General features: G+C 50.3%; 2 protein-coding genes across 4 annotated transcripts in view; both read left to right on the forward strand.

Annotated features, from left to right (window-relative positions):
* LOC115642642 (zinc finger protein 436-like) overlaps window positions 1-24,442 on the forward strand; it is a 936,374-nt gene that overhangs the window by 524,307 nt on the left and 387,625 nt on the right. The gene's annotated exons all lie outside the window — the stretch shown is intronic.
* On the forward strand, window positions 888-23,530 carry LOC115642613 (zinc finger protein with KRAB and SCAN domains 8-like). The gene is given in 10 exon segments (XM_030546252.1): window positions 888-970; window positions 2,491-2,577; window positions 4,173-4,394; window positions 5,006-5,028; window positions 6,342-6,457; window positions 6,758-6,790; window positions 10,815-10,897; window positions 15,514-15,588; window positions 22,023-22,593; window positions 22,596-23,530. Coding segments are annotated over 10 exon segments (1,374 nt in total). The 5' UTR covers window positions 888-907; the 3' UTR covers window positions 22,697-23,530.

Here is a 24,442-nt window from a genome sequence, read left to right on the forward strand (position 1 = left end):
TACTGCCCCCTGCATCCCAACCCCCTGCCCCAGCACAGATCCCCCACTCCACCCACACCCAAACTCCCTCCCAGTGCCCGCCACTGCCCCCTGCACCCCAACCCCCTGTCCCAGGTCATGTCCCACACCCAGCCCGCACCCAAACTCCCTCCCAGAGCCCACACCCCCTCCTGCACCCAAACTCACTCCCACAGGATGCCACCACCCCCTGCCCATCCCAGAGCCTGCACCTCATGTACCCAAACTCCCTCCCAGAGCTTTAGGAGGGCGGGGGGAGCGAGGAAGGAAGGGCAGGACTTGGACCTGTTCTGGGCATCACCAAAAGTTATATAAACCTGGTGACGCTGAGCTGGAGCCCTAGTCACTGCACATCTCTCTCCTTACAGGGGGGACTCTGTGGGGCAGGGTGCTGCTGGGGGTTCATTCCTTCCTTTCATGGCTGTGGAAGGGTGAACAGGGAGAGAATTTGCTCCTCTGTTCTCTGCGGGGCACACAGGCAGCGGGTTATTTCCAGGGCTGTAACAAACACAAGCTAGCAGAGGGGGGGAAGGGATTTCCCGCAGGATCTATTCCCAGGGCAGCTCCCAGGCTGTGCCCTGGCGAGCGGTGCCCAGGGGATTTAGAGGCTTTAGAGGCAGGTGACTGACATGTGCTGAGTCCCATCTCCAGCGCTGAACTGACACGTGCTCGCTGCACTCTCAGCCGGGGGCTCCTTAGTCTGATGGTTCAGCAGCACCAGCCCCCGCCCCTGCTTTTCCCCTGGGGAGCCCCAGCCCCCTCCGGGCTGAGGCGGGTCCCCGCGTGTCCCAACCCCGCTGCGTGGGGCTCGGGGGCAGGGCCGGGCGCGGGGAGGAGCCGCCCCTTCCTGCTCCCCCCCGCCCCGCCCCTTTGTGCCGGCAGCGGGGCCATGGCCGGGGCCGGGAGCGCAGCGCGGGGGCTGCTCCAGCCCTGCAGCCCGCGGGGCAGCGCGGTGAGGCCGGGGGCGGGGACACGCGTGGGGCGGACACGCTCCTGCCGGGAGGGGCCGGGCCCGGCTGCCTGGTTCGCCCCCTGCCCGGGGGGTCCCCGAGCTCCCCGTGGCCGGAGCGGGGCTGCCCGGGGCTGCGGGGGGCGAGTGTCCCGGGTGGGGCCGGGAGCTGCAGGAGGGGCCGGAGCGCGGCTCGGCTGCGGAGCTCGGAGCCCAGGCTGGGCCCGGGAGCGAGGGGGAGCCGGGGGGGGTATTTGGGGGTGTCAGAGCCGGGCGGGAGGGGGGAGCGGCTGGGGTGGGGCCTGTGGGGGAACTGGGAGTTTGGGGTGTGCTGGGGGAGCGGCTGGGGATGGGGACTGTGGGGGAGTTTGGGGTGTGCTGGGGGGTCGGCTGGGGGGAGCGGCTGGGGATGGGGCCTTTGGGGCTGCTGGGAGTTGGGAGTATGAGGTGCGCTGGAGGGGTCAGGGCTGGGGGGGGAGCTGGGAGTTTGGGGTGCGCTGGGGGGGTCAAGGCTGGGGGGGAGCTGGGAGTGTGGGGTGTGCTGGGGAGTTTGGGGTGTGCTGGGGGGTCGGCTGGGGATGGGGCCTTTGGGGCTGCTGGGAGTATGAGGTGCGCTGGAGGGGTCAGGGCTGGGGGGGGAGCTGGGAGTTTGGGGTGCGCTGGGGGGGTCAAGGCTGGGGGGGAGCTGGGAGTGTGGGGTGTGCTGGGGGGGTCAAGGCTGGGGGGGAGCTGGGAGTGTGGGGTGTGCTGGGGGAGCGGCTGGGGATGGGGACTGTGGGGGAGTTTGGGGTGTGCTGGGGGGTCGGCTGGGGATGGGGCCTGTGGGGGAGCTGGGAGTATGAGGTGCGCTGGCAGGGTCAGGGCTGGGGGGGAGCTGGGAGTTTGGGTGCGCTGGGGGGGAGCGGCTGGGGATGAGGGCTGGGGGGGAGCTGGGAGTTTGGGTTGTGCTGGGGGAGCGGCTGGGGATGGGGACTGTGGGGGAGCTGGGAGTTTGGGGTGCGCGAAGGGGTCAGGGCTGGGTGGGGAGCGGCTGGGGATGGGGCCTGTGGGGCTGCTGGGAGTATGAGGTGCGCTGGCAGGGTCAGGGCTGGGGGGGAGCTGGGAGTTTGGGGTGCGCTGGGGGGGGTCAGGGCTGGGGATAGGAGCTGGGGGTAGCTGGGAGTTCGGGGTCTGCTGGGGGGTCAGGGCTGGGGTTTGGGGATGTTTGGGGGGGCTCCATGTTCAGATCTGACCCTGCGGGAGCTTTGTGGGCTGGCACTGGGGAAAGTGGGGGACTGTCTGAAGTTGGCTGCTTGGGATGTGGGTGAGACCCCAGGGAGCTGGGGGTTGAGCTGCACCCCTGTCACTGCAGCCTGAGGCCCTGCGTTTCCTCTGGAAAAGCTGCTCCCTATTTCACCATCTCCTCTCAGTCTGAGTCCCAGGAACCCTGCACAGGCGTCTGCAGGGCAGGACGGGCCCTGAAATCTGGCAGCTGGGAGGCCGTTTGCAGCAGTTTCTAATCCTCCCTCCCCTGCTTCTTCCAGGAGGAGCCACAAAAGCATCTGGCCCCTCTGGGAAAAGAGAGAGAAGCAGCCAAAGCCAAGGAGGAGCGGCAAAGTGAGGAGCTGCTGGTAGGTGCCCAGAGTGTCCCCCCACACACACACTTAGGTTTTCCTGGCATAAGAATGGCCTGGTGAATGCAGGGCCTCCCCTGCCAGCCTCAGCCAGGGACCCATCCCCACTGGAGCCCAGGGAGCCTGCAGGGTGAGACACGGGGGTGACATGATGCCCTTAGGATGCAGGAGGCTGCTGGGCAGGAGAGGGTCAGTCTGTGTTAGCCCGGAGCCCCTACCCACAGTCTATCTGAATGTCACAGTGACCAGGGATCCTTTCTAGCTCCTGGGGAGGATGGGAGGAGAGGGGGGAAAGGAGATGAAATGTCGCTGCAGAGATGGAGGATTTGGCTTAGTGCAAGTTGATGAGGTTTTAGGGAAAAGTGTCCCTCCTGTTGGTGATGTACAGCTCATCCTGGCCCTGATCCCTCCTCCCTTCCTGGGATGAATGAACTTCCCGTCACTCCCCACAAGAGATATCGTGTTCTGGTAAATAACTCTGCCACCCGCCCCGAGGTGCATTTATGATTTTCCCCAGTTACCAAGCAGATGAATTTCAATGTTGATAAATGCAAAGTAATGCACACTGGCAAAGATAATATCAAATAGACATGAAATGATGGGGTCTAAATTAGCTGTTCCCACTCAAGAAAGAGATTTTGGAGTCACTGTGGATAGTTCTCTGGAAACATCCACTGAATCTGCAGCAGCAGTGGAAAAAGCGAACAGAGTATTGGGAATCATTAGGAACGAGAGAGACAATAAACCAGAAAATATCCTATTGCCTCTATATAAATCCATGGTATGTCCACATCTTGAATACTGCGTGCAGATCTGGTCGCCCCATCTCAAAAAAGAGAGATTGGAATTGGAAAAGGTTCAGAGAAGGTCAGCAAAAATGATGAAGGATATGGAACAGCTTCCGTCTGAGGCGAGATTAATAAGACTGACGCTCTGGCTACACTCCGCAGCTTTTAGCGACACAACTGTGCCGCTACAGCCGTGCTGCTGACAGGCGCGCAGTGTAGCTGCTGTTTGTTGGCAGGAGAGAAGTGCCAGTTAGACAAAGCCTGAGACTGTTCAGCTTGGAGAAAAGACGACTAAGGGGGGATATGGTAGAGGTCTATAAAATCATGAGTTGTGTGGCGTCAGTAAATAAGGAAGTGTTATTTCCTCCTCATAACACAAGAACTAGGGGTCACCCAGTGAAATGAATAGGCAGCAGGTTTAAAACAAACAAAAGGAAGTATTTCTTCACACAACACAGAGTCAACCTGTGGAACCCCTTACGAGAGGATGTTGTGAAGGCCAAGACACTTAACAGAGTTCAAAAAAGAACTAGAGAAGTGCATGGAGGACAGGTCTATCAGTGGCTATTAGCCAGGATGGGCAGGGATGGTGTCTCTAGCCTCTGTTTGCCAGAAGTTGGGAATGGGCGACAGGGGATGGGTCACTTAATGATTCCCTGTTCTGTTCATTTCCTCTGGGGCACCTGGCATTGGCCACTGTCAGAAGACAGGATACCAGGCTAGATGGGCCTTTCGTCTGACTCAGTCTGGCCATTCTTATGTTTTATGTTCCCCTGTTACTGAGCCGCTCTCTCCCTGTGGCAGAAACAGACAGAAGCCGAGAGGCAGAAGATTGTCTGGGAGTGGCAGGAGCTGCGAGGGTTTCTGGAGGAGCAGGAGCAGCGGCTGCTGTCCCGGCTGGAGGAGCTAGAGAGAGCCATTGCCCAGAGAAGGGATGAGGGCGTCTGCAGCCTGTCGTGGGAGATTTCCCTGCTAAGGGAGAGGGGAGGAGAGAAGGGGCAGCAGCTGCTGAGCCAACCCCTGCAGGTCAGGCTGTCATTGCAGTGATCTTACACAGTGTTTCTATAGGTGATTCTGAGCCCTAGACCCCAAAGCACTTTACAGAGTGGGGTCAGGGGCATTATCCCTCTGGGACAAATGGGGAAAGTGAGGCAGAGGGAGGGGCAGTGAGCCTGGCAGCGGCACCAGGGATGGGTCCTGGGAGTCCTGGATGCTGCAGCTCCAAGACCTTCTCTCCTGGAAATGTCTGTCTGCATTTGCACTTGGAGGGTGAAATCCCCTCCCCCACCATGCTGAGGTCCCAAGCCAGGCCTAAGGCCCCTCTCACGGCAGGCTAATGGTTTAGTGGGGCTAGGGGCCTTCTGGGTCTTAGCACTGGGGGGAATTTGATTCTCAATGCAGAGAAATATCTTCTGCCTATAAAGTGCCCGGGAAGACGATTTCCGCAGTGGTGACCTGCCCACAGGGATTTCTGGGGCTGCATAGGGGAAAGTCCCTGGTAGGGGGCAGCTGCTCTGGGAATGTAATCCTGAAATTCCCCTACTACCCGAGGCTTCAATGGTGACCCCTGCAGAACAGGGGGCCTCCCCACCCAGGGACACTCCCCCTGACGGCCTCCTCTTTCTCTCCCTCTTTAGGGTGCTGGGAGCACTGGGGGCAGGTAAGTTCTGGGCTCCATTTCGCTCCCCCTCATGGGCCTTTAGGTTTGATATCTGCACTGAATAGGAAGCTGCCCCCTGCCCCTGGAGCGTGTGATTCTGTCTCCCCTAGTGCTGACTCGGGTAGGAGAAGAGCCGGTTACTGTCTGATCGCTCATGAGGGTCACAGCAGGGCTGCCAGAGCCAGGGCCGATGGGACAGACCAGGCCTGTCTCCTGGACTGATGTGGCCACGTCACATATTCCGAGGGTGCAGAATCTCAGCTTTTGCATTTGTTAAAGTGAGTTGCTGGCCCTCAGCACCTCCCCAGTGTAAATGGAGACAGTGTTGCCTTGCTGGGGCTGCCAGCAGCCTTAAGCCGTAGCTCTGCGAGCGTGAACTTTCCTGTCCCCTGTTAATGTCATGGGGGCGTCAACTGAAATGGCAGGAGTGTTTCCTGGCTGATCACTTGAGCAGATGGAATGGGGAGAGGGCGGGAGTGAAGCCTTTGTGGGGTGGGAATAAGGGGTTGCTGTAGGGAGGGAAGAACAGAGGGGAGAGACAAGGACAAGGAAGCGAGAGAGAAATGAACGGAAACACAGGGAAGAACCAGCAGGGCCCTACAGGAGTGTCCAGGAGGGGGCTGTTTTCCTCTTGAGTGACACTGAGTGTGACAGACAAAGACTTGGCAAAATACTAAGACCTAAAATTTTATTTCCCATCCGAAGGGCAAAGTCCCCCCCTTGTTCTTTGTACGTGGGTGTCCCATGGAGAGCAGTGGGTGTTCTGGTGTGAATGGAGCAGGGCACAGAGTCCTAACCTGATGCCCTGGCCACTGGCCGTAACGGACAGAGCAATGTGGCCCTCTCTGCCAAATGAGCTGGACACCCCAGGGTTACTGCTTCAGCTGAAGGGTTTGGGGGTTTTGGCATTAAAGGGCCCACGTTCATTCCCTGCTGGAGCCCTGGGCTCTGTCTGTGGCCACTGTCAGCATGTAGGACCTGCCCACGCTTTGGGCTGTGTCTCCTCCCTTTCCACGTAGTCCCTGTGCTGGTGCCCCTTGTTCCTGCAGTAAACCAGCATAGGGGGTGACTCTGCTGCCCTCCCCCCCCCCCCGAACCAGAGCGTCCCTGAGAAAGCTCCTGAACAATGTCTCCGTTCCTTGCTCTAGTGTCTCCCCACTTCCTGTCTCTCTGGGGAGCACAGGGCTGAGGTGACTCACCCTGACATTGACTATCTCAGGCTACAAAGCTCAGATCCAGGTTTGGTGAAGTTTGGGGATTGCTGGGCTCAGGGTCTGTGGATCAGGCCTATTTCTCACCCCTCCTTTCCCCAGCAGGGAGGATGGGACGTTTTGGACGCCAGAACCATCGTTTGCGGAGCTGGAGAAGATACTCAGCGATTTCTCCCTGAAAAGTGCCATGCTGCAGGAGGTGCTGCTGGGATTCAAAGGTGAGTTGGAGTCTGGGGGTGGCGTCTCCTCTGGTTACAGCGACCCTGACCCTGAGAAGGAGTCGGGGACTCTAGTGATGTCACTGATCCTGGGCTCCATCTCACAGCCCAGCTCAGCGAGTCGCCCTTCCCCATGGAGCAGCCCTGTGGGGCTGGCTCTGTCTGCAGCGGCTGTGTTATCGGCCTCTGATCTCTGTCACCATCTCATAGTTAACAGCAATTCCATTAATAAGCAATGGGGATTTCTCCATGAATGCGAGGGCCTGAATTCTCACCTCTCCCATCTTCTCCTTCCCCTAGAGACACTGCAACGGGAGCTGGGGAGCGACACAGGTACGTGTCTGTCTCTGACTGGCCTAGGGGAGATTTCAGCCCAATAACCATGTTAACGACGGGGGATTGCAGCCTCCAGCACCTGGAAGCTGTGTAACAATGGGAAGCGATGTTACTTTGTTCTTGCACCACTATATTTTCAACTGACTTGTCTCTTAAATATTTTAGCTCAGGGATCGGCAACCTTTGGCACGCGGCTCACCAGGGTAAGCACCCTGGCAGACCAGGCCAGTTTGTTTACCTGCGATGTTGGCAGGTTTGGCCTCTCGCGGTTCCCGCTAGCCACAGTTTGTCACTCCAGGCCCATGGAGGCAGTGGGAAGTAGCAGGCAGCACATCCTTTAGCCTGCACCGCTTCCTGCATCCTCTATTGGCCTGCGATGGCCGACTGCGGCTAGTGGGAGCTGCAATTGGCCGACCCCTGGACGTGGCAGGTAAAGAAACTGGCCCGGCCCACCAGGGTATGTGGATTGGAGTTTCCCCAAGGTCCTTTAAGTGTTTCTTGATTTGCCAATTCCTTTCTGAAGAAGCTGACCTAATGCTTTACTAAGGCTACTTCAGAATCAAAACACATTGATGTACAAGAACGTAGCCAATATTCATAACTTTGACTGCAAAAATGATACACCCATACAGGTAGTATAATCATCATCAGCAGCAAATTATAACCTTTTCATAGACCCCTTACATGACAACCTTTGTACAATATTTGCTGCAAATATAGAACAGTGGTTGCACCAATGAACTGTACAGTCACAGGTTATATTAATAATATCACAGCCAGGGCTGGTGTTAGGGGGTAGCAAATAGGGCAACTTCCTGGGGCCCCATACCCCCACAAAGCTCCATTGCTTAGGCTTCATCTTCAGACCTGGGTGGTGGGGCTCAGGGGCCCAGCCTTCAGCCCCATGCTCTGAGACTCCAGCTTTGTGCCATGGACCTCAGCGAGTCTAATGCTGGCCTTGCTTGGCAGCCCTCTGAAAGCTGCTAATGGCCCCCCCGGGGGCCCCAGACTCATGGTTGAGAACCCCTGCCTTATCCCACGAATCACAGCAATGTTCAGGTTACTGCCAGTCCCAAAGGACCAGTCACTTCCTTAGGTCAAATGACTCTTAGATCTCCCAAGACAGACAACACTTGTAGCCAGTCCTGTCATAACCTGTATTAAGATTTATTTGAAAGGAAATGAGAGTTGTTTACAAAGTTAAAGCAGCGTGACAAAGCTCTGTCCTTGTCTCCATGGGCCCTGCATTTCCTGGTGGATTTCGCTAGCCTCAGAGGCTCACTGTGACCCTCCACGTAACCCTTCTCTCTAGGGACAAGTGTCACAGCCCACTGAGCCATTTTCATCGTAAGCCAGGGAGGGAGGAGAGGCAAAGCTCCCCTCCCTTGCACAGTTTCTGTTGTCTGCCAGTCTCAGTGATTAATCAGGGGAGCAAAGGGAGGAGCCCAGGACCCCCCTCCAGCCCAGGGACCCTAATAGTATCAGCTGTGGTATCTGACCTTTTAGAAACAGGACACATACAATTCCCTGTTCTACTTCCCCACAGCAGCCCCCACTTCCTCAGGCTCCACTTCACCCTTATTTCAGGGCTTCCTTCCTTGTGCCTCAATCACTCCCACAGCTCCTGTTATGCACCCCCACCTGCCTAACTGGGAAGTCTTTAACTAGTTTCAGCCAGCCCCTGTTTGGCTTCAGGTGTCCCCATCAACCTAGCTGTCTCCACGGCTTTCTGGAAGGATATTAATTGGCCCCTGGTGTCTTGATTAACCTGGAGCAACTGTCATTTGTTTACCATGATAACAGGGATTTGTTTAGCCTGGGGCTAACATACCTGTTTCTCACTACTTTCCTATAGCCATCTGGCCTTGCCCTGTCACAGCAGCTAATCATTCAGATGCAGACAAGTTACAGTCTTAAATTTCAAAAAGTAGTAGAAGCTTTTATAATAAGCAAGCTCTGCATATTCTTTAGGACTAACCCCGGCTAATCAGCTGGGGATCTCATGCTTATGCCTAGAAACTTTGCCCCCCAGAGTCCAAGCAGCATACAGAGAATCAGTTCCTTCTGTATGGGGTTTTTCATCCCCTTCCTCCGATGTGCTCTGAACTGCAAACTCAGCTAATGGGAAGTCAAGAGCACAACAACAGCCTTATGTCTTCTTTAACATCCCATAATAGTCTCTCTGGTGTTGATGGACCTTTCCTGCCAGGCAGGGTGTAATGCATTCGGTTGCCAGTCAGCACTTCACCTAGGTAAAGTCTCTCTCCTGTCTGGTGATTTACAGAGCCACAGAGGCTCACAATGCAACTAATCAGATGTTAAGCCAGGCAGCAATTTACAAGCATTCAATAAAGTGTAAACACATTCTTATAATCCTAATACCTGTTTTAACAATACTAACACAGGTGAGTCAGACTGATTCCAGCTATGCGTTTGTCCCTCTTCAATTAAGACACGGGGGCTTGTGTAAGAGCTAACACCTCATCTGCCAGCATCACAGACAGGATGGGCAGGGATGGTGTCTCTAGCCTCTGTTTGCCAGAAGCTGGGAATGGTTGACGGGGTGGATCATTTGATGATTACCTGTTCTGTTCATTCCCTCTGATGCACCTGGCATTGGCCACTGAGCTAGATGGACCATTGCTCTGACACAGTGGGCTGTTCTTATGTTCACAGTCTCTGTTAGAAGTATCTGCTCGTTTCTTTCTATGGCTCCCCAGTGAGTCCAAACAAGATGTGCTGAGGCAAGAAGGCCCAGTCTCAGGGCCCCCCGGGGTCACGCTTCCCAAAAGCTGAAAGAGCCACTGCCAGGAGAGACTGTATAAAGGCTGGAGCATCAAACAGCTTTGTAAACCTGAGAGAGCTGCCTTGGGGACAGTGACAGGGAGAACCCCCAGAGTGACTCCTTTGATTTTGTTCTTCTCTGGCATTTGGTTCATAGAATCATAGAACTGGAAGGGACCTCGAGAAGTCATCTAGGCCAGTCCCCTGCACTCAAGGCAGGACTCAATATTATCTAGACAATCCCTGACCAGTGTTTGTCCAACCCGCTCTTTAAAATCCCCAGTGATGGAGATTCCACAACCTCCCTAGACAATTTATTCCTTTGCTTAACCACTCTGACAGGGAGGTTTTTTTCCTAATCTCCATCCTAAACCGCCTTTGCTGCAATTTAAATCCATTGCTTCTTGTCCTTTCCTCAGAGGTTAAGAACAACAATTTTTCTCTGGCATCTTTGTAACAACCTTTTATGTACTTGAAAACTGTGATCGTGTCCCCTCTGAGTCTTCCCCAGTTTTTTTCAATCTTCCCTCATAGGCCATGTTTTCTAGATCTTTAATCATTTTTGTTGCTTTTCTCTGGACTTTCTCTAATTTGTCCACATCTTGCTTGAAATGTGGCCTCCAGAGCCGGACACACTACTCCAGCTGAGACCTAATCAGCTCTACAGCGGAAGAATTAATTCTTGTGTCTTGCTTACAATACTCTTGCTAATACATCCCAAAATGATACTTGCCTTTTTGCAACACTGTTGACTCCTATTTAGCTTGTGGTCCACTCTGACCCCCAGATCCCTTTCCACAGCACTCCTTCCTAGGCAGTCATTTCCCATTTTGTATGTGTGCCACTGATTGTTCCTTCCTAAGCGGTGTACTTTGCATTTGTCCTTATTGAATTTCATCCTGTTTACTTCAGACCATTTCTCCAGTTTGTACAGATGATTTTGAATTTCAGTTCTATCCTCCAAAGTCCTTGCAACCCCTCCCAGCTTGGTGTCGCCTGCAAACTTGATAAGTGTAACAAAGACACTCTGCTGCTGGGAGGGTTTTACCATGTGTCAGAGGGTTACACCCTGGTAGGAGGGGGCTAGGCCTGTACTGGAATAAGGTCACTCTGTGCTTCACAGTGTGGCAGAACCTGGAATGTCCATGACCAGGGAACAATGCTTAGGGGAATCAACATGTGGAAAGGACAGAAACCCTGTGTGAATTCTCTCACATTGCCCTTCTCACCCTGGCAGGCTACAGATTAACGTCCACGTTTTGCTCCAGATCATCCCATCCTCCCAGGGGGAAGGCAATGGCTGCAATGGAGCTGGCTCAGGTAAGGGATTCTCAGGGAGCTGGTGGTGGGTTCTGCTTGGAGGGAGAGAAGCAGTAAATGTGTAGGAGGGTGGGAGCCAGTGATGAGCTGCCAAAATATTAACAGGTTCCTTCCTCCTCACCTCATGAGGGGGTCATCCCATCCGACCCCTCATACTCGTTGACACCAGGGCTGGCTTTAGGAAGTGCGGGGCCCAATTCGAACACTTTCGGCGGGGCCCTGGCAGGGATGACTTAAAAAGAAAAAAGTGTAAAAAAAAAAAAAAAAGCCTTCCATTTCTTCCACATATTATTTACTTTCCATAACTATATAAATAATACAATTATATATTATGTACATTGCATCATATATGCTGTTTGCTTATTAATGACTGCCGTTTCACATGTGTGGGTCCCCGCCACTCCCTGGGGATGTGCACATGTGTGGGTCCCCGCTGCTTCCTGCCCCCGTCATTGAAGCAGGTGTGCAGGTTACTGGCCTGGGAACTGCAGGGCAGCAGTGGACATGGGGCTGGTTTGAGGCAGGGTAGGGGCTGACTGGAGGTAGGGTCTGGCTGCAGGCAGGGCAAGGGGTGCGGGGCTGGCTGGAGACAGGGGAGTGTGGGTCTGACTGGCTTCAGGCAGGGCCACAGGGGGGTGCAGCAGGGGTTGGCAGGGCTGGAGACAGGAGTATGGGACTGGCTGGCTTCAGGCAGGGGGGTGCAGCAGGGGTTGGCTGGAGACAGGGCAGGGCGGGCAGTGCAGGGCTGATGCGGGCAGGGGTGTGTGGCAGGGGTTGGCTGGAGACAGGGCAGGGGGGTTGGTAGGGGCTGGCTGTGGGCAGGGGGTGCAGAGCTGGCTGCAGGCAGCGGGGGACGGGGCTGGTGCGGGCAGGTCAGGGGGTGCAGCAGAGGCAGCTGGAGCCCCGGCCATTTAAAAAGTCCCCAAGCTCCCCGCTATCCCAGGGCTCTGGGGGCTATTTAAAGGGCCTGGGGCTCCCCTGCTTCTACCCTGCCCCGGACCTTTTAAATAGCCATGGGAGCCCTGGGGAATGCATGGGGGCGGCGGGGCTCTGACGGCTATTTAAAGGATCGGAGTGGCAGAGGCAGCTGGAGCCCTGGCCCTTTAAATAGCCGCCGGAGCCCTCTGCTACCCCAGGGCTCTGGGGGATATTTAAAGGGCCCGGAGCCCCAGCTGGGGGCACGGGGCTTGCCGCGCTCCGGCCAGAGCTCCAGCCGGGGCCGCGGGGCCATGGAAGACCCCGGAGCAGACCGCAGCCAGGGTAAGTAAAAAAAATTTAAAAGGCGCCTAAAGCATGGGGCCTCTTAGGCGCGGGGCCCGATTCCCTGGAAGCTGGCCCAGGTTGACACCCCTCCTGGAGAACCCAGACCCATCCCCCCCTTCCCTGTCCCCTGACTTCCCCCTGCCGCCCCATCAAACCCCTCCTCTCATTCTTGATGCCCTCCCGGACCCCCTTCCCCATCCAACCACCCCTTCTCTCTGTCCCTGACTGCCCCCCACCACCTCATCCAACCCCTGCTCCTTCCTGACTGCCCCCCCGGGACCCTTGCCCCCATTCAATCCCCTTGTTCCCAGCCCTCTGACCACCCTGACCCCTATCCACCCCCCCACAACCCACCGAACACCCCCTCCCTGCTCCCTACCCCCTTACCACACTGCCTGGGGCCAGGATTGGATCCGCTCTGCCGGGACCGTGACTGGCGCCAAAGGACCCGACTCCCCGAGCTGGGCTGGAGCCGCTTGGCCGAGACCGATGCTGCAGGGCCTGAGCTGGGCCGGGTCGGAGCCGCTCGGCCGGGACCAGCCTGAGCCAGGGGTGCTTGGCCGGGACCCGGCTGGAGTGCTCGGCCGGGGCCAGGGGGAGCCGCTCAGGTGGAGCTGCACTGGGCCGCACGCACCATCCCAGCTTACCTGCCTGCTGCTTGTTTCAGGCTTCCCGCGAACATTTGATGCAGAGGAGAGGGAGAGGTGAGCTGGGGACGGGGACCAGGTGGACAGCTGCCCGAGCCTTTGTTAAATTTGAATCTTTTTTAGAACTGGTTGTCCTGGAACAACTGTTTCTAAAAAGGCTTCTAAATTTAACAACCGGTTCATGCGACCCGGCTGGAGCTTACCAGTGGTGGGAGGCAGGAAATAACTTGGGTGGAGAAAGGGATGGGACAGGATGTGACAAACTTGCTGAGACTTGTGTGCTCTAGGCTGTGATGGGTTGTCACCCCGGGGTGCAGTCTGGGGGGCTTCTGGGAACCACTGTGCCCTCTAACCCTCAAGCTGGGCTGGCCCTTCTCACACTGCTTTGCTGGAGATTCAGCCAGCCTCTCCAGGGCCTGTTATCACCCAGCACGACAGCAGGTGGCGCCATGCAGCCAGCTAAGCTACCTGAGTGCTTTACCTAAGCCACTCAAGGAGAGAGAGAAGACAACAGCCAATTTCCCAGCGATAAGTGTTAGCAAACAGATCAAAGCAGATTACTTAGCAAATAACCAAAAACTCAAACCAAGCCTAACATATTAGATGGATAGAATTTGAATTAGCAATTTCTTACCCTGACTGATGATACAAGCAGTCCACCAAGTTTCCATACACAAGCTAGAAATCCCTTTACCTTGGACCAACACTTCCTCCAGTTCTGTCTTTGTTCCTCAGGTGTTTCCAGGAGTTCTCTTGTGCGGGGAATGAGGCTAAGAGATGATGACACACCCCACTTTATGTAGTTTTTCCATATAGCGGGAACCCTTTGTTCTAAACTCAGTTCCTAGTCCAGTTTGTGGAAAAATACAGGTACCAAAATGAAGTTCATTGTCATGTGGTCTGGTCACATGCCCTAGAGTGCCCTGCTGAGTCACAGTAGCCATGACTCCTATGCTGGCTGAAACGTTTACAGGAGGGCTAAGCTCTTCCACAGTCCGTTGTCTTTATTGATGAGACATGAACACTGTCTGGCTTCTTCATGGTTGTACCTGAAAGGCTCGTTGTGGGTGTTACCCAGAGTAAGCGCATTTGAAAGACAGATACAGAGTCAATATCCATAACTTCAGATACAAACATGATCCATGCACACAGGTAGTATAATCATATTCAGCAAATCATAACTTTTCCAGTGACACCACACATGACTCATTTTGTACAAAATGCCTCATGTCCTAATCATATTATAATCCTGCCACTATGCTGAATATGGGCTGTAGTGTCAGATAGGTCCTAATTTCAAGGCACAGGTGTTGGGAATGGAACTTCCTGTCTTTGTAGAACAGGAAATAACTCTCTAGCCAAGGCTAGGAAAACTTCCCAGACTCCCAATGCTGGAGCCTGAATCTACTGGCACTTCATTAGTTACCCTCACCCCCAATTTTTGTGGCAGCTGCAAACTTTATCGGTGATGATTTTATATTCTCTTCCAGGTCATTGGTAAGAATGTTAAATAGCACAGGACCAAGATCCAATCCTTGCAGGAACCCGCTAGAAAGAAATTCACTCAACCATGGTTCCCTATTTAAAATCCAAGTTTTTAATCTATTTAATATATGCAGTGTGTATTTTGTATCTTTCTAGTCAAAATATTGTGCTGAAGCAACTCATATGCCTACATATATTACATCAGTACTATTAGCTGCAACTAAACTTTTGATCTCATCCAATAAGGATATCCAGTTAGTTTGATGGGATTTATTGTGTCTACACCTTTTTAATGGGTACTAATTACATTACCCTCCTTTCTTGTTTAATGAAATCCAGTATTGGCTGCTCTATTCTTTTGCCCGGTATTGATTTCAGACTGACACACTTGTAATTAGCTCATTCATCTCTTTTATACTTTTTAAATATTGGCACAGCATTAGCTTTATTCCAGTCTTCTGGAATTTCCCAAGTGTTCCAAGTCCTAATTAAAATCAACATTAACAGTCCACCACACTCCTCCAGCAGGTCTTTCAGAACTCTAGTTATCTGGACCCACTGATTTAAACATATCTAACTTTAATAGCTGCTCTTTAACATCCTCGTGAGTTACTTTTGGAATGGAAAGACTGTCAGCGTCAACATCTTATGATATGAGTTACATCATCTGTTTTTCTCCAAATCCAGGAGAGAAATATTTATTGAACACTTTTACCTCTTCTGCATGATTGTTGACAATTCTGCCATTTCCATCTAGTAATTTGCCACTACCATTGTTACGATTAATTTTGTCCTTTTAAAAACTTCCTTCTTATTTTCATTGGTTGATCATTGATTTCTGATAGCTTCCCTTGCTAACTTTCTACAATTCTGACCTTCAAACTTCTATTCTTTACTATTGACTTCCCCTTTATTCCATATATTTTATTTGGAGAGTGTTGGGATTCCTACCAGGGAGCCACCAGCAGGGTCCAGAGACAGCCCCATCTCCTATATCAAGCCCTGTCTAGTAGCTATGTGATAAATGTGATGACCCTGCCTTCGTCTGTTAGCTGGGAGACACAAAGGTTCTCTCTTCCTCCTGGCTGCTCTAGGCAAGGTGGGGTGGGACTCTGTTAACGTGTCTCCCAGAGCTTCCATTTCCCTGGTGCTGCTGTTCCATGAACAGTGGGGTTGTGAGTGGGGCATCAGATACTGAATGTTGGACTCTTCCTCTTTCAGGGGCTGGTGACTTTCGAGGAGGTGGCTGTGTATTTCACCAAGGAGGAATGGACTCTGCTGGACCCCACTCAGAGAGCCCTCCACAGGGATGTCATGCAGGAGAACTATGAGACGGTGACCTCGCTGGGTAAGGAGTCCTGTCCCCTAGGTTATTAGAAGCTGTGGGATCTCTAAAGAACCTGAGCAGTAATAACTTTATACCTTTATTCATCATCCAAGTTTTGACAAGTTTCTTTGCCCCCTTTTTTTCCTTATCTCCCATAGACTAGCAGGCAACAGGGAGGGAGGCGGTAATGAGAGACGAGGAGAAAATACAAGAAGCTCCCAAGGCGCCGGGAGGTGGTGCCAGCTGCGAGTAATGAGAAGAAGGAGAGGGGAGTGTGGAGAAGGGCACCCAGGAAGTGGGTTAGGTGGGTCAGTGGGAGAAAGGAGAGGTTTGGGGATCTAGAGCTGTGGGGGATACCAGACCTTTAACCCTGAATCCCTACCCAAACCTCAGATAAATCCCTTACTTCAGCATAACCACTCTCACAAAGCCTCAACTTAATATAAGGCCCTGAACTGTAGCAAGCTTAGGCTATGTTTACTAAATCGTATCACTAAATCAACCACGGCTAGATCGATCTCAGAGCGTCAATCCCGGCTGTAGTGTCGACCTGCCCTTAATAACCCATTTCTTTATGTTCACCTCCTTGCCCCTCCACGCATGTTCCAAGCTAATAAGCAATACTCTGATCATGACATCTTACCTCTAGCGAGTATAAAATTGCCCACAAGATGTGAGACTAGGTCATAGATCATAAAATCAGGTTGGGGTCAAGAAGAGTGAGAGTTTGGAGAAAGTCTTGTCCCCCTTCTCCCCATCTGCAGCAGCCACAAGCTGTCTTCCCTCTCGGCTCCTTGGATCTTTGAGCCTGTCCCTCCTGAGGTTGCATGGCCCAGTTCTTGTTTCTTACATTCTCCTTCAGGGCCGTAGCAACAAAGAACGTGGCCCCCTCCAAACATATGTCCAAGGCCCCTTACAATGCAGAAACTGGAAGGCGGTATTTATTTTATACGATATAAGGGGTTCATATTATGTATACATAGGCCTACAGTGTACATGTATTACGTATTTACGCAAAGCGCTTCTTTCAAGCCTTGTTCTCTGCAAATTGGTTAATCAATGCGTCATAGTCCAGAGATCTGGCAATTTTGTTTTCGACTGAGATAATTGAAAGCGCAGAAAGCCTGCCATCTGTAATGGTTGAGCGTAGGATATTCTTGATCAGTTTAATTCTGCTGAAGCTCCTTTCAGCACCAGCGACAGTAACTGGTGTGGTCAGAAGAATTCTGATGCAAATGCAAAGATTCGGATATATCTCCAGAAGGCTGTTCTTGTATATGTACGTTAAAAAATTGTTTGCCGTGACAAGTCCTCTCTCTTTCTCGATGACATAAATAAAATGATTCAATTCCATTATGAGTTCGTTGGCATCAATGTCTCCCATTTTTCTTTCAAAATTTTTGCTGTGATTCTCCAGTTCATTTTCTCTGTGACCCTGTTTCAGGCTGTTAGTGTTGTACAGAAATCCAAACAACTTATACCACTCCACGAGTTGGTCAAATCACGATGAAACACGAAATATGGCCTGATCAGTGAGAACAAGAAAGAACTGCGATTTGAATTTTTCTTCGGCAGAAAGACTACTCGAATCAGCAGCACATAACATTCGTAATCAAACATTCTCTTCTTACGTCGTACCCTGGTTTCTGGAAAAACCTGCTCAATACCCATATGCTCTGCTATTTCACGTGCATTTGTGACCACAGAGTTATATCCTGTATTTCGATAGTCTTCCAAAAACTTCATTGTAGCACTGACTTCTGCCTGCAGTACGTCAACTGACATATCTGGTGACTGAATTAATTTGCTGGTTTTATTGACGTGAAATAATATATCGTACCACATGTACACAGTCAGAACAAAAGACCATGTAGTAACATGGTCTAAAAGCGCACTGGCTTCTGTTGCTGGATTGACATCTTTTTTTTCGAGCGCATATTCTCACAAAGATGACAAAGCATTGCACAATTCTTCAAGGTGATAACGCAATGGCTTCACAGCATCAATTCTCTACTCCCAACAAGTGTCCGATGACCCTTTAACAGTTATTGGCATATGTTCTTGAAGTATATCCCAACGTGAAGGTGAAGAAGAAAAGATAACGTATATTCTGTTAATCAAACCGAAAAAGTCAACGGCATATTTCGATGACTTTGCCACGTCTGAGATCACAAGATTCCAAGTGTGAGCTCCACATGGTACATACAAGGCACGGTCATTTATTTCTAGCATGCGGGCTTGAACTCCTTTACTCTTTCCTCTCATATTTGCGCTGTTATCATAAGCTTGGCCTCTCATGTCAGCAATGTCTATTCCTAAGTTGTTTGCCTTTTCAATAAACGCTTCCAATAAGCCCTCGCCAGTTGTATCATGAACATTAAGAAAACCAACAAACGCTTCATGAATATTGACACCATCTTCACCGTTGCATTCAACAAAGCGTAACACCACAGACATCTGTTCTTCATGTGAGATGTCGGGAGTACAGTCCAAAATAACTGAATAATATTTTGCTTTTTTAAGCTGCGCTATGTTGGCCTCTTGAATGTTACTGGCAACAAGTTGAATCAGCTCGTTTTGGATCTATGGAGTGAGGTACTGAACATGTGTCTCTGCCTTCTTAATCCTCTGTAAAAGTTCGCTGAGGACAGTATCATACTTTGCAAGCAATTCAAACAGTCCCAAAAAGTTGCCATTCGAAGGATCGCCGAGCTTTTCATTACTTCCTCGAAATTCCAAGTTTCTTTCGGACAAGAAAATAATGACATCAACCATGCGTTTGACAACATTTCTCCAGAAATCTCTCTCTTTCAGAAAAGCCTACAATTAGAGTTGGTCAATAGATGTACGATTTACTATGCCTGACCAAAGGTCAAATCATTTCACCGTACAGTCTTGATTACCTTTGCCTGTTTCATGCTGCTGAAGTCTTTTTGACAGTGCTTTCCAAGCAGATGTTCCACGATGTAGCGGTGTGTCGCCAGTGCCAAATAATTTACAACAAAAACAAAAAATGGCATCTTTCTGAACTGAGTACATTAACCATGAATGTCTTATTTTCTCGCCTTTTGCCATGGTTCGATAGAAATGAGTACTTGTGAACCTGCGTCTTTCCTCGTTAAATGGAAATTCGTAACTTTCATTCTGCTGCGGTGGGCCACGTGCAACAATGTCACATACTTGCCTGTCCGATATTATAGACGGCCAATCTCCTGGATCATCAGTCAGTGGTTTAGATTCAGATACTTCTTTGCCGGCAGCAGCTGGAATATCTGTCACAGTTTGTTTGGTAGAACAACTGGCTTCACCTTCGACCTCACTTGAAGCACTTCTGGATACTTCTGGATACGATTCGTCACTGCTAGCGCTGTCCGTTTCATGTGCCTGTACCTGTACGTTGGATTGCAGCGCAAAATATGTTGACAACTTTGGAATTTTCTCAAGTTCCTTCTCGGCATCTTTTGCTGCCTTTCGTTTACTAGCTCTGCTCTTATACATTCTCTTAGACATCACAAAGCACGCTTCTGCATTGGAAACGATAAAAAACTAAACTAAATTAATAACATTTCTCCGCCGACTGCCATTATGAACGCAAATACACATTCTTTGAATGGGTCCAACTAAAATTTGAAACTGACCGACAGACAACTGATGTAGCCAATAGCATTATGATGTATCATAATGACTTCACGGTTTTGTCACTAAAACCGACATGGATTGTGCAATAGCGTCAATAAATGTCACTTACCTAGTTATACCTTACATTTTTTTTGCCACTTTTAGGGGCCCCCTTCCTTGCGGGGCCCCCTCCGGTCGGAGGGTACAGAGGGCGCTCGCTACACCTCTGTTCTCCTTTTCCAGAAGAATTAGAGGCTGTTGCTCCTGAATGTTAGTGTTTAACTCCCCAGCTTTCTCCTCCCACTGGGGGAGTTTAATTCTCCCTCCCATTACACCTGAGTCACTAGATTTCCTAATTCCCCAAAATGTGCTTTTGCAATGTCACAGTTCAGGAGTAACTAAGCCTTTGACCTGCCTCCATGGTCTGCTCAAGGAATGGCCCCTCAGGTATCAGGCCTCTAGCCAGCCCCTCTCTATGGGTAGGGACCCACATGCCTCTCATTTTTGACCAGTGTGTGAGGATTGCAGCTTGTCCTCCACTGTGTTTGCTGGACCAACGTCCAGTTCCTGTGCTTTGCTTTCTCCCCAGGGGCTGTGAGCAGTGTGTGTGTGACAGAGGTGGGACTTTTCGTGATACTTGTATGATGACAATAAACACCTCAGTTTCCTGCTGTGATTGGTATTGCTATGATTATAAAAAGCAGGAGATATGAGGTGTTTTGTCACGTAGCTGTCATGGGGTGATATGAATGGGTCATTAAGGACTGGCTGGGAGTAACCTACATCAATGGAATACCCGACAGAAACAAGGGAATGACTGTCACCCAGGGCTGCCCAGAGGATTCAGGGGGCCTGGGGTCTTCGGTGACGTTTCCCCCTTACCCGCTCTGACACTGCAGAGCATTTACCCTGTGTCCCCCTTACCAGCTCTGATGCTGCAGAGGCTTGCCTGCGTCCCTGTTCCTGTTTCCCCTCCTGTTTGACTCAGTTTATATAGTAATATTCTCAGCTATACCTTTGCTTAACGAATCATTGTACTGAAATGTAATTAACCAATCCTAACACATTGAAACATAATTCTCTAACCAATTGTATCCCACTACCCTAATTAACTTACACCTAGCAAAATTAATTATACAGCAGACAAAAACAATGAGAGAACCAGACTGATTAACATTGTAAAAGTGGTGGCCATAAAGATAAAACAATACAAAAATGAGGGTTTCACAATCACAAGCATTGAGAAGTGATTTCTTGCCAAACAGGCTGCTATCAAACTAAGTTTTCTTTTACCATCTTAAGATCTGTTTCTTTATCTGGTGGTGATGGGCACTCTCAGGACAGGATCATCTTCCTAACAGCCCAATAGCACCTTATTTCAGTGTGACTGGTTTGGGATGTGAGGATGTGACCCTTCGCTTCCCAGCTTATGGCTGCCCCTGCTGCTTAGCCAAAGACCTTAGCCTAAGAACAAGGCCTGAGACTGTCACGGTGAGAGAAGGCCCTTACAAATAAAGACAGTGATTTTGATTCTTTGTTTTCATACTCCCGTAAGTAGCTAAGTGACAAAAACACACCTAAGTTCTTAAACTATAGGCTTTACAGGCAGGCCTGAATATGTCTGTTCTAACAGTGGGTTCTATCCCTTCCCCCATTCTGTGTCTGTCTTGTGCATTTAGATTGTAAATTCTTCAGGGCATGGGCCCTCTACTATTCTGTGTTTGTACTTGCCCTATCACAGTGGGGACCCGCTGTTAGTTGCTCCTTAGGCACTAAGGTAATGAATATGATTTATAATCATAATAACTCTCCTGCCACTTTGAGCCAAGGAAACTGGCCTTGGGATGTTACTGCTTAAAAATGAGCTGGGGGTTAAAACCATGGATTATTCTTTGTGACAAGTATCCCACAAATTCCTCTGACTTCCCTTGTTTTCTTTGCCTGCAGGAGGGTTTCCAGTTTCCAAACCTGATGTGATCTCCCAGCTGGAACAAGGGGAAGAGCCGTGGGTCCCAGACCTCCAGGGCTCTGAGAAAGAAGTGCTTCCAAGAGCTGCCTTCCCAGGTGAGGACTTGGTTAAACCAACTCAACAACTGTGTGGGAATGCAGGAAACATTTGGGATGCCCTACAAAGACCCTGTGAGCTCTCCAAGTTCAGGATTGTTCTCTGTAGATGTGGAATCATTATGGCAGATTTCACTCATGGCTTCCCTCCATTCTGACTGACAACTGGCAGCAGGTCGCTCCCCGATCTCACTTTCTCCTGAGTGTTCTCGTGAGATGCAGATCAAAACTGATCTCTTCCTCTCTTCTCTGGGGAAGGTTTTGGGGGAAATCAGCTCCTGATAGGTTTGATCTCTCCCACACACATTTTGGATTGTTCATCCCTTTTTCCATTTCTTTCTTTCTTTCCGGTACAGGTAGTGATCTGTGTCTGGATTCTCTCTGTCTCCCATCAGGTGATGGGATGATGAGTCAGAATGAGGAGGAGAAACCCCATCAGGAAGATGCTGAGCAAGGAGAACCACATGGAACTTTATCAGGAAGATCCAAAGGGAATGTTTCCGGGAGTTGTGCACTCCCAGAAAAAACAGAAGCCTGTGAGACTCAGGGGAGGCCAGAGGGAAACTTTAGTAGCCTCTCAGACCTTATAACAAGCTACAGAATCAACTTGGAAGAGAGACGCTACACATGCCATGAGTGTGGGGAAAGCTTCAACTGGAGCTCACAGCTTATCACACATCAGAGAACCCACACAGGTGAGAAACCTTACGAATGCTCTGAGTGTGGGAAAAGCTTCATCGATAGTTCAGCCCTCATCTTACATCAGCGAATCCATACAGGAGAAGCACCCTACACATGCTCAGAGTGCGGGAAAATCTTTAGTCACAGCTCTACCCTGAACACACATCGTAGAATCCACACAGGAGAGAAGCCTTACACGTGCTCTGAGTGTGGGAAAAGCTTCAATCGGAGCTCAAACCTTATAATACATAGGAGAATCCACACGGGAGAGACACCTTATACGTGCACTGAGTGTGGGAAAAGCTTCAATCACCGCTCTTCCCTTATCACACACCGTAGAATCCACACAGGAGAAAGACCCTACACGTGCTCTGAGTGCGGGAAAAGCTTCAATCAGAGCTCACACCTTATCAAACATAGGAAAATCCACATAGGTGAGAAACCTTATGGATGCTCGGAGTGTGGGAAATGTTTCTTTAATCGTTCAGACCTCATCTTACATCAGAGAATCCACACAGGGGAAAAGCCCTACACATGCTCTGAGTGCGGGAAAAGCTTCAGGCACAGCTCAAGCGTTGTTTCACATAGGAGAATCCACATGGGAGAGAGTGTGGGAAAAGCTCTGAGTGCGGGAAAAGCTTCAATCAGCACTCAAGCCTCATTAGACATCAGAAAATCCACATGAGAGAGAATTATAATAAAACCCTTGACTAGGGTTTAAAATTTTTTTTAAAAAAAAAAATCACAGTGATTTTTGCATCATCTTCACCGTGGTGTCTCAGTTCCACCAGATAAGTTGCCTGCTTCTGCCTTTTGCAGCTCATCCTTCTTTGGGGTCAGTCCTATGATCTTTTCTATCAACTCCTTTCCTTCTGAGTCATAGGAGTGTGTCCCCCTTCAGCCAGGAATGTTCATCACCTCCAGGTGCGGGAGGAGACAGGTTTGATCCCAGCAAGGTACACTGAGGCAAAAACTACCTGTGCCTTCCATCCACTAGGACTATATATGTCATTGTCTGCTCAAGTTAGTGATATTAATGTAAAAAGTTGTAGTGCAGATGCAGCGCAGGTGCAGTGGTTGGCATTAGCTTTCCCCTTGACCTGACCTAAACTCCATCACTTTTCCTAGTCTAAACAAACCCTGAGCATCACGGTTATACTGTTCCCCCATTTCAAAGCCATTGTTAGTCATCCAGTTCTCCCTTGGGGAACAAATTGTTTCCTTCCCAGTTGCTCTGATGTAGCTTCAGGTTGTGCTGGAGAACAGATATTTTTATTATCATTTTCTGCACTTAAAATATATTGAACTATAACAAAGAGCAGGAACAGGGCAGGGATAGAGAAAAATGTCATTTCACCCATTGTAACAACAGACGTAGTTAGGGTAAGTCAGAGGGAGTCCCTTATTCCCCATCACTCTCCTCCTTCAATCTGTGCTAGAACCTAAGAATCCTTTTCCTTTCCCCAGTTGTGGGATGGGAGACTTCCAAAAGTGCTCCCTGTGCTATAGCACATGGCTAAGCTCAGAGAATAAACCCCAAATATCCCCTGAGCTTTGCTTTTTGTATCCTTTATTTCCGATTACTTCAAGCCTGGGCATTGTGATTATTTACCAGTTTCTCTAGCACTGTTCCTACCACTGTTTCTGTAACTTTTTTTTTTTTTTTTATGGGACAGGGTTGTTATTCCTTTGCCTAACCCCAACCTGGAAGGCCAAGGTGTCTGTTTTCTCTGTCCCTTCCCCTCAGACAAATCTGACATGGTTGAACCTGCCAGGAGCAAACAAAAAGCCCCACTGGTCACACACACAAGAAACAGAATAAACTGAATTATTTGAGCTCTCAACATTTCCACTTTCCCCCAGCATGTTAGTTCTGAAGGTTGTTTTAATTTGTTTATTTTCTTGGAACCTGAACTGCGGAAAGAGAACACTGGAGTCAGTGGAATTACAGCAGGAAAGGATAAGTCTCATGATTCGTCACTAACCAAAGGCTTTGTAAACAGAGCGATAATGTTACTGAATGGTCTGGCTAACCCTGCAGTTCGAAACAATCAGCTCTATGGGTGGTAAATTGACAGAGGCTCTGCTGCTGATCATGAAATAGCAGCTGTTTAAAGGTAATATGCTTCTATTTCAATGCTTCTGGAAGTACAGAAAACAATGATCTGTGTTAAAGGAAAGTTGTCATTTCTCAGAGCCCCGATTTCTATTGTGTGTGTACAGGAAGGTTTGAATATGTAGCAGGTAGTTTGGTAAAGCTTAGCTATTTTATGTGGGTAACAGGCTCCTGCCCACCTCCAGCAGAGGTTTCAATCACATGCTATGGCAACTTACCGAATGTCACACAAATGAGTCCATTCCTCCCCATAGTCAGTCTCTGACCGGAATGTTAGAATGAGGCAGAGAACTGGGAAAGTAGCACAGTAGGAATACAATAAAAAGTGGGATTAATCAGAGATG

Source organism: Gopherus evgoodei, unplaced genomic scaffold, assembly GCF_007399415.2.
Source record: "Gopherus evgoodei ecotype Sinaloan lineage unplaced genomic scaffold, rGopEvg1_v1.p scaffold_43_arrow_ctg1, whole genome shotgun sequence".
Lineage (NCBI taxonomy): Eukaryota > Metazoa > Chordata > Testudines > Testudinidae > Gopherus > Gopherus evgoodei.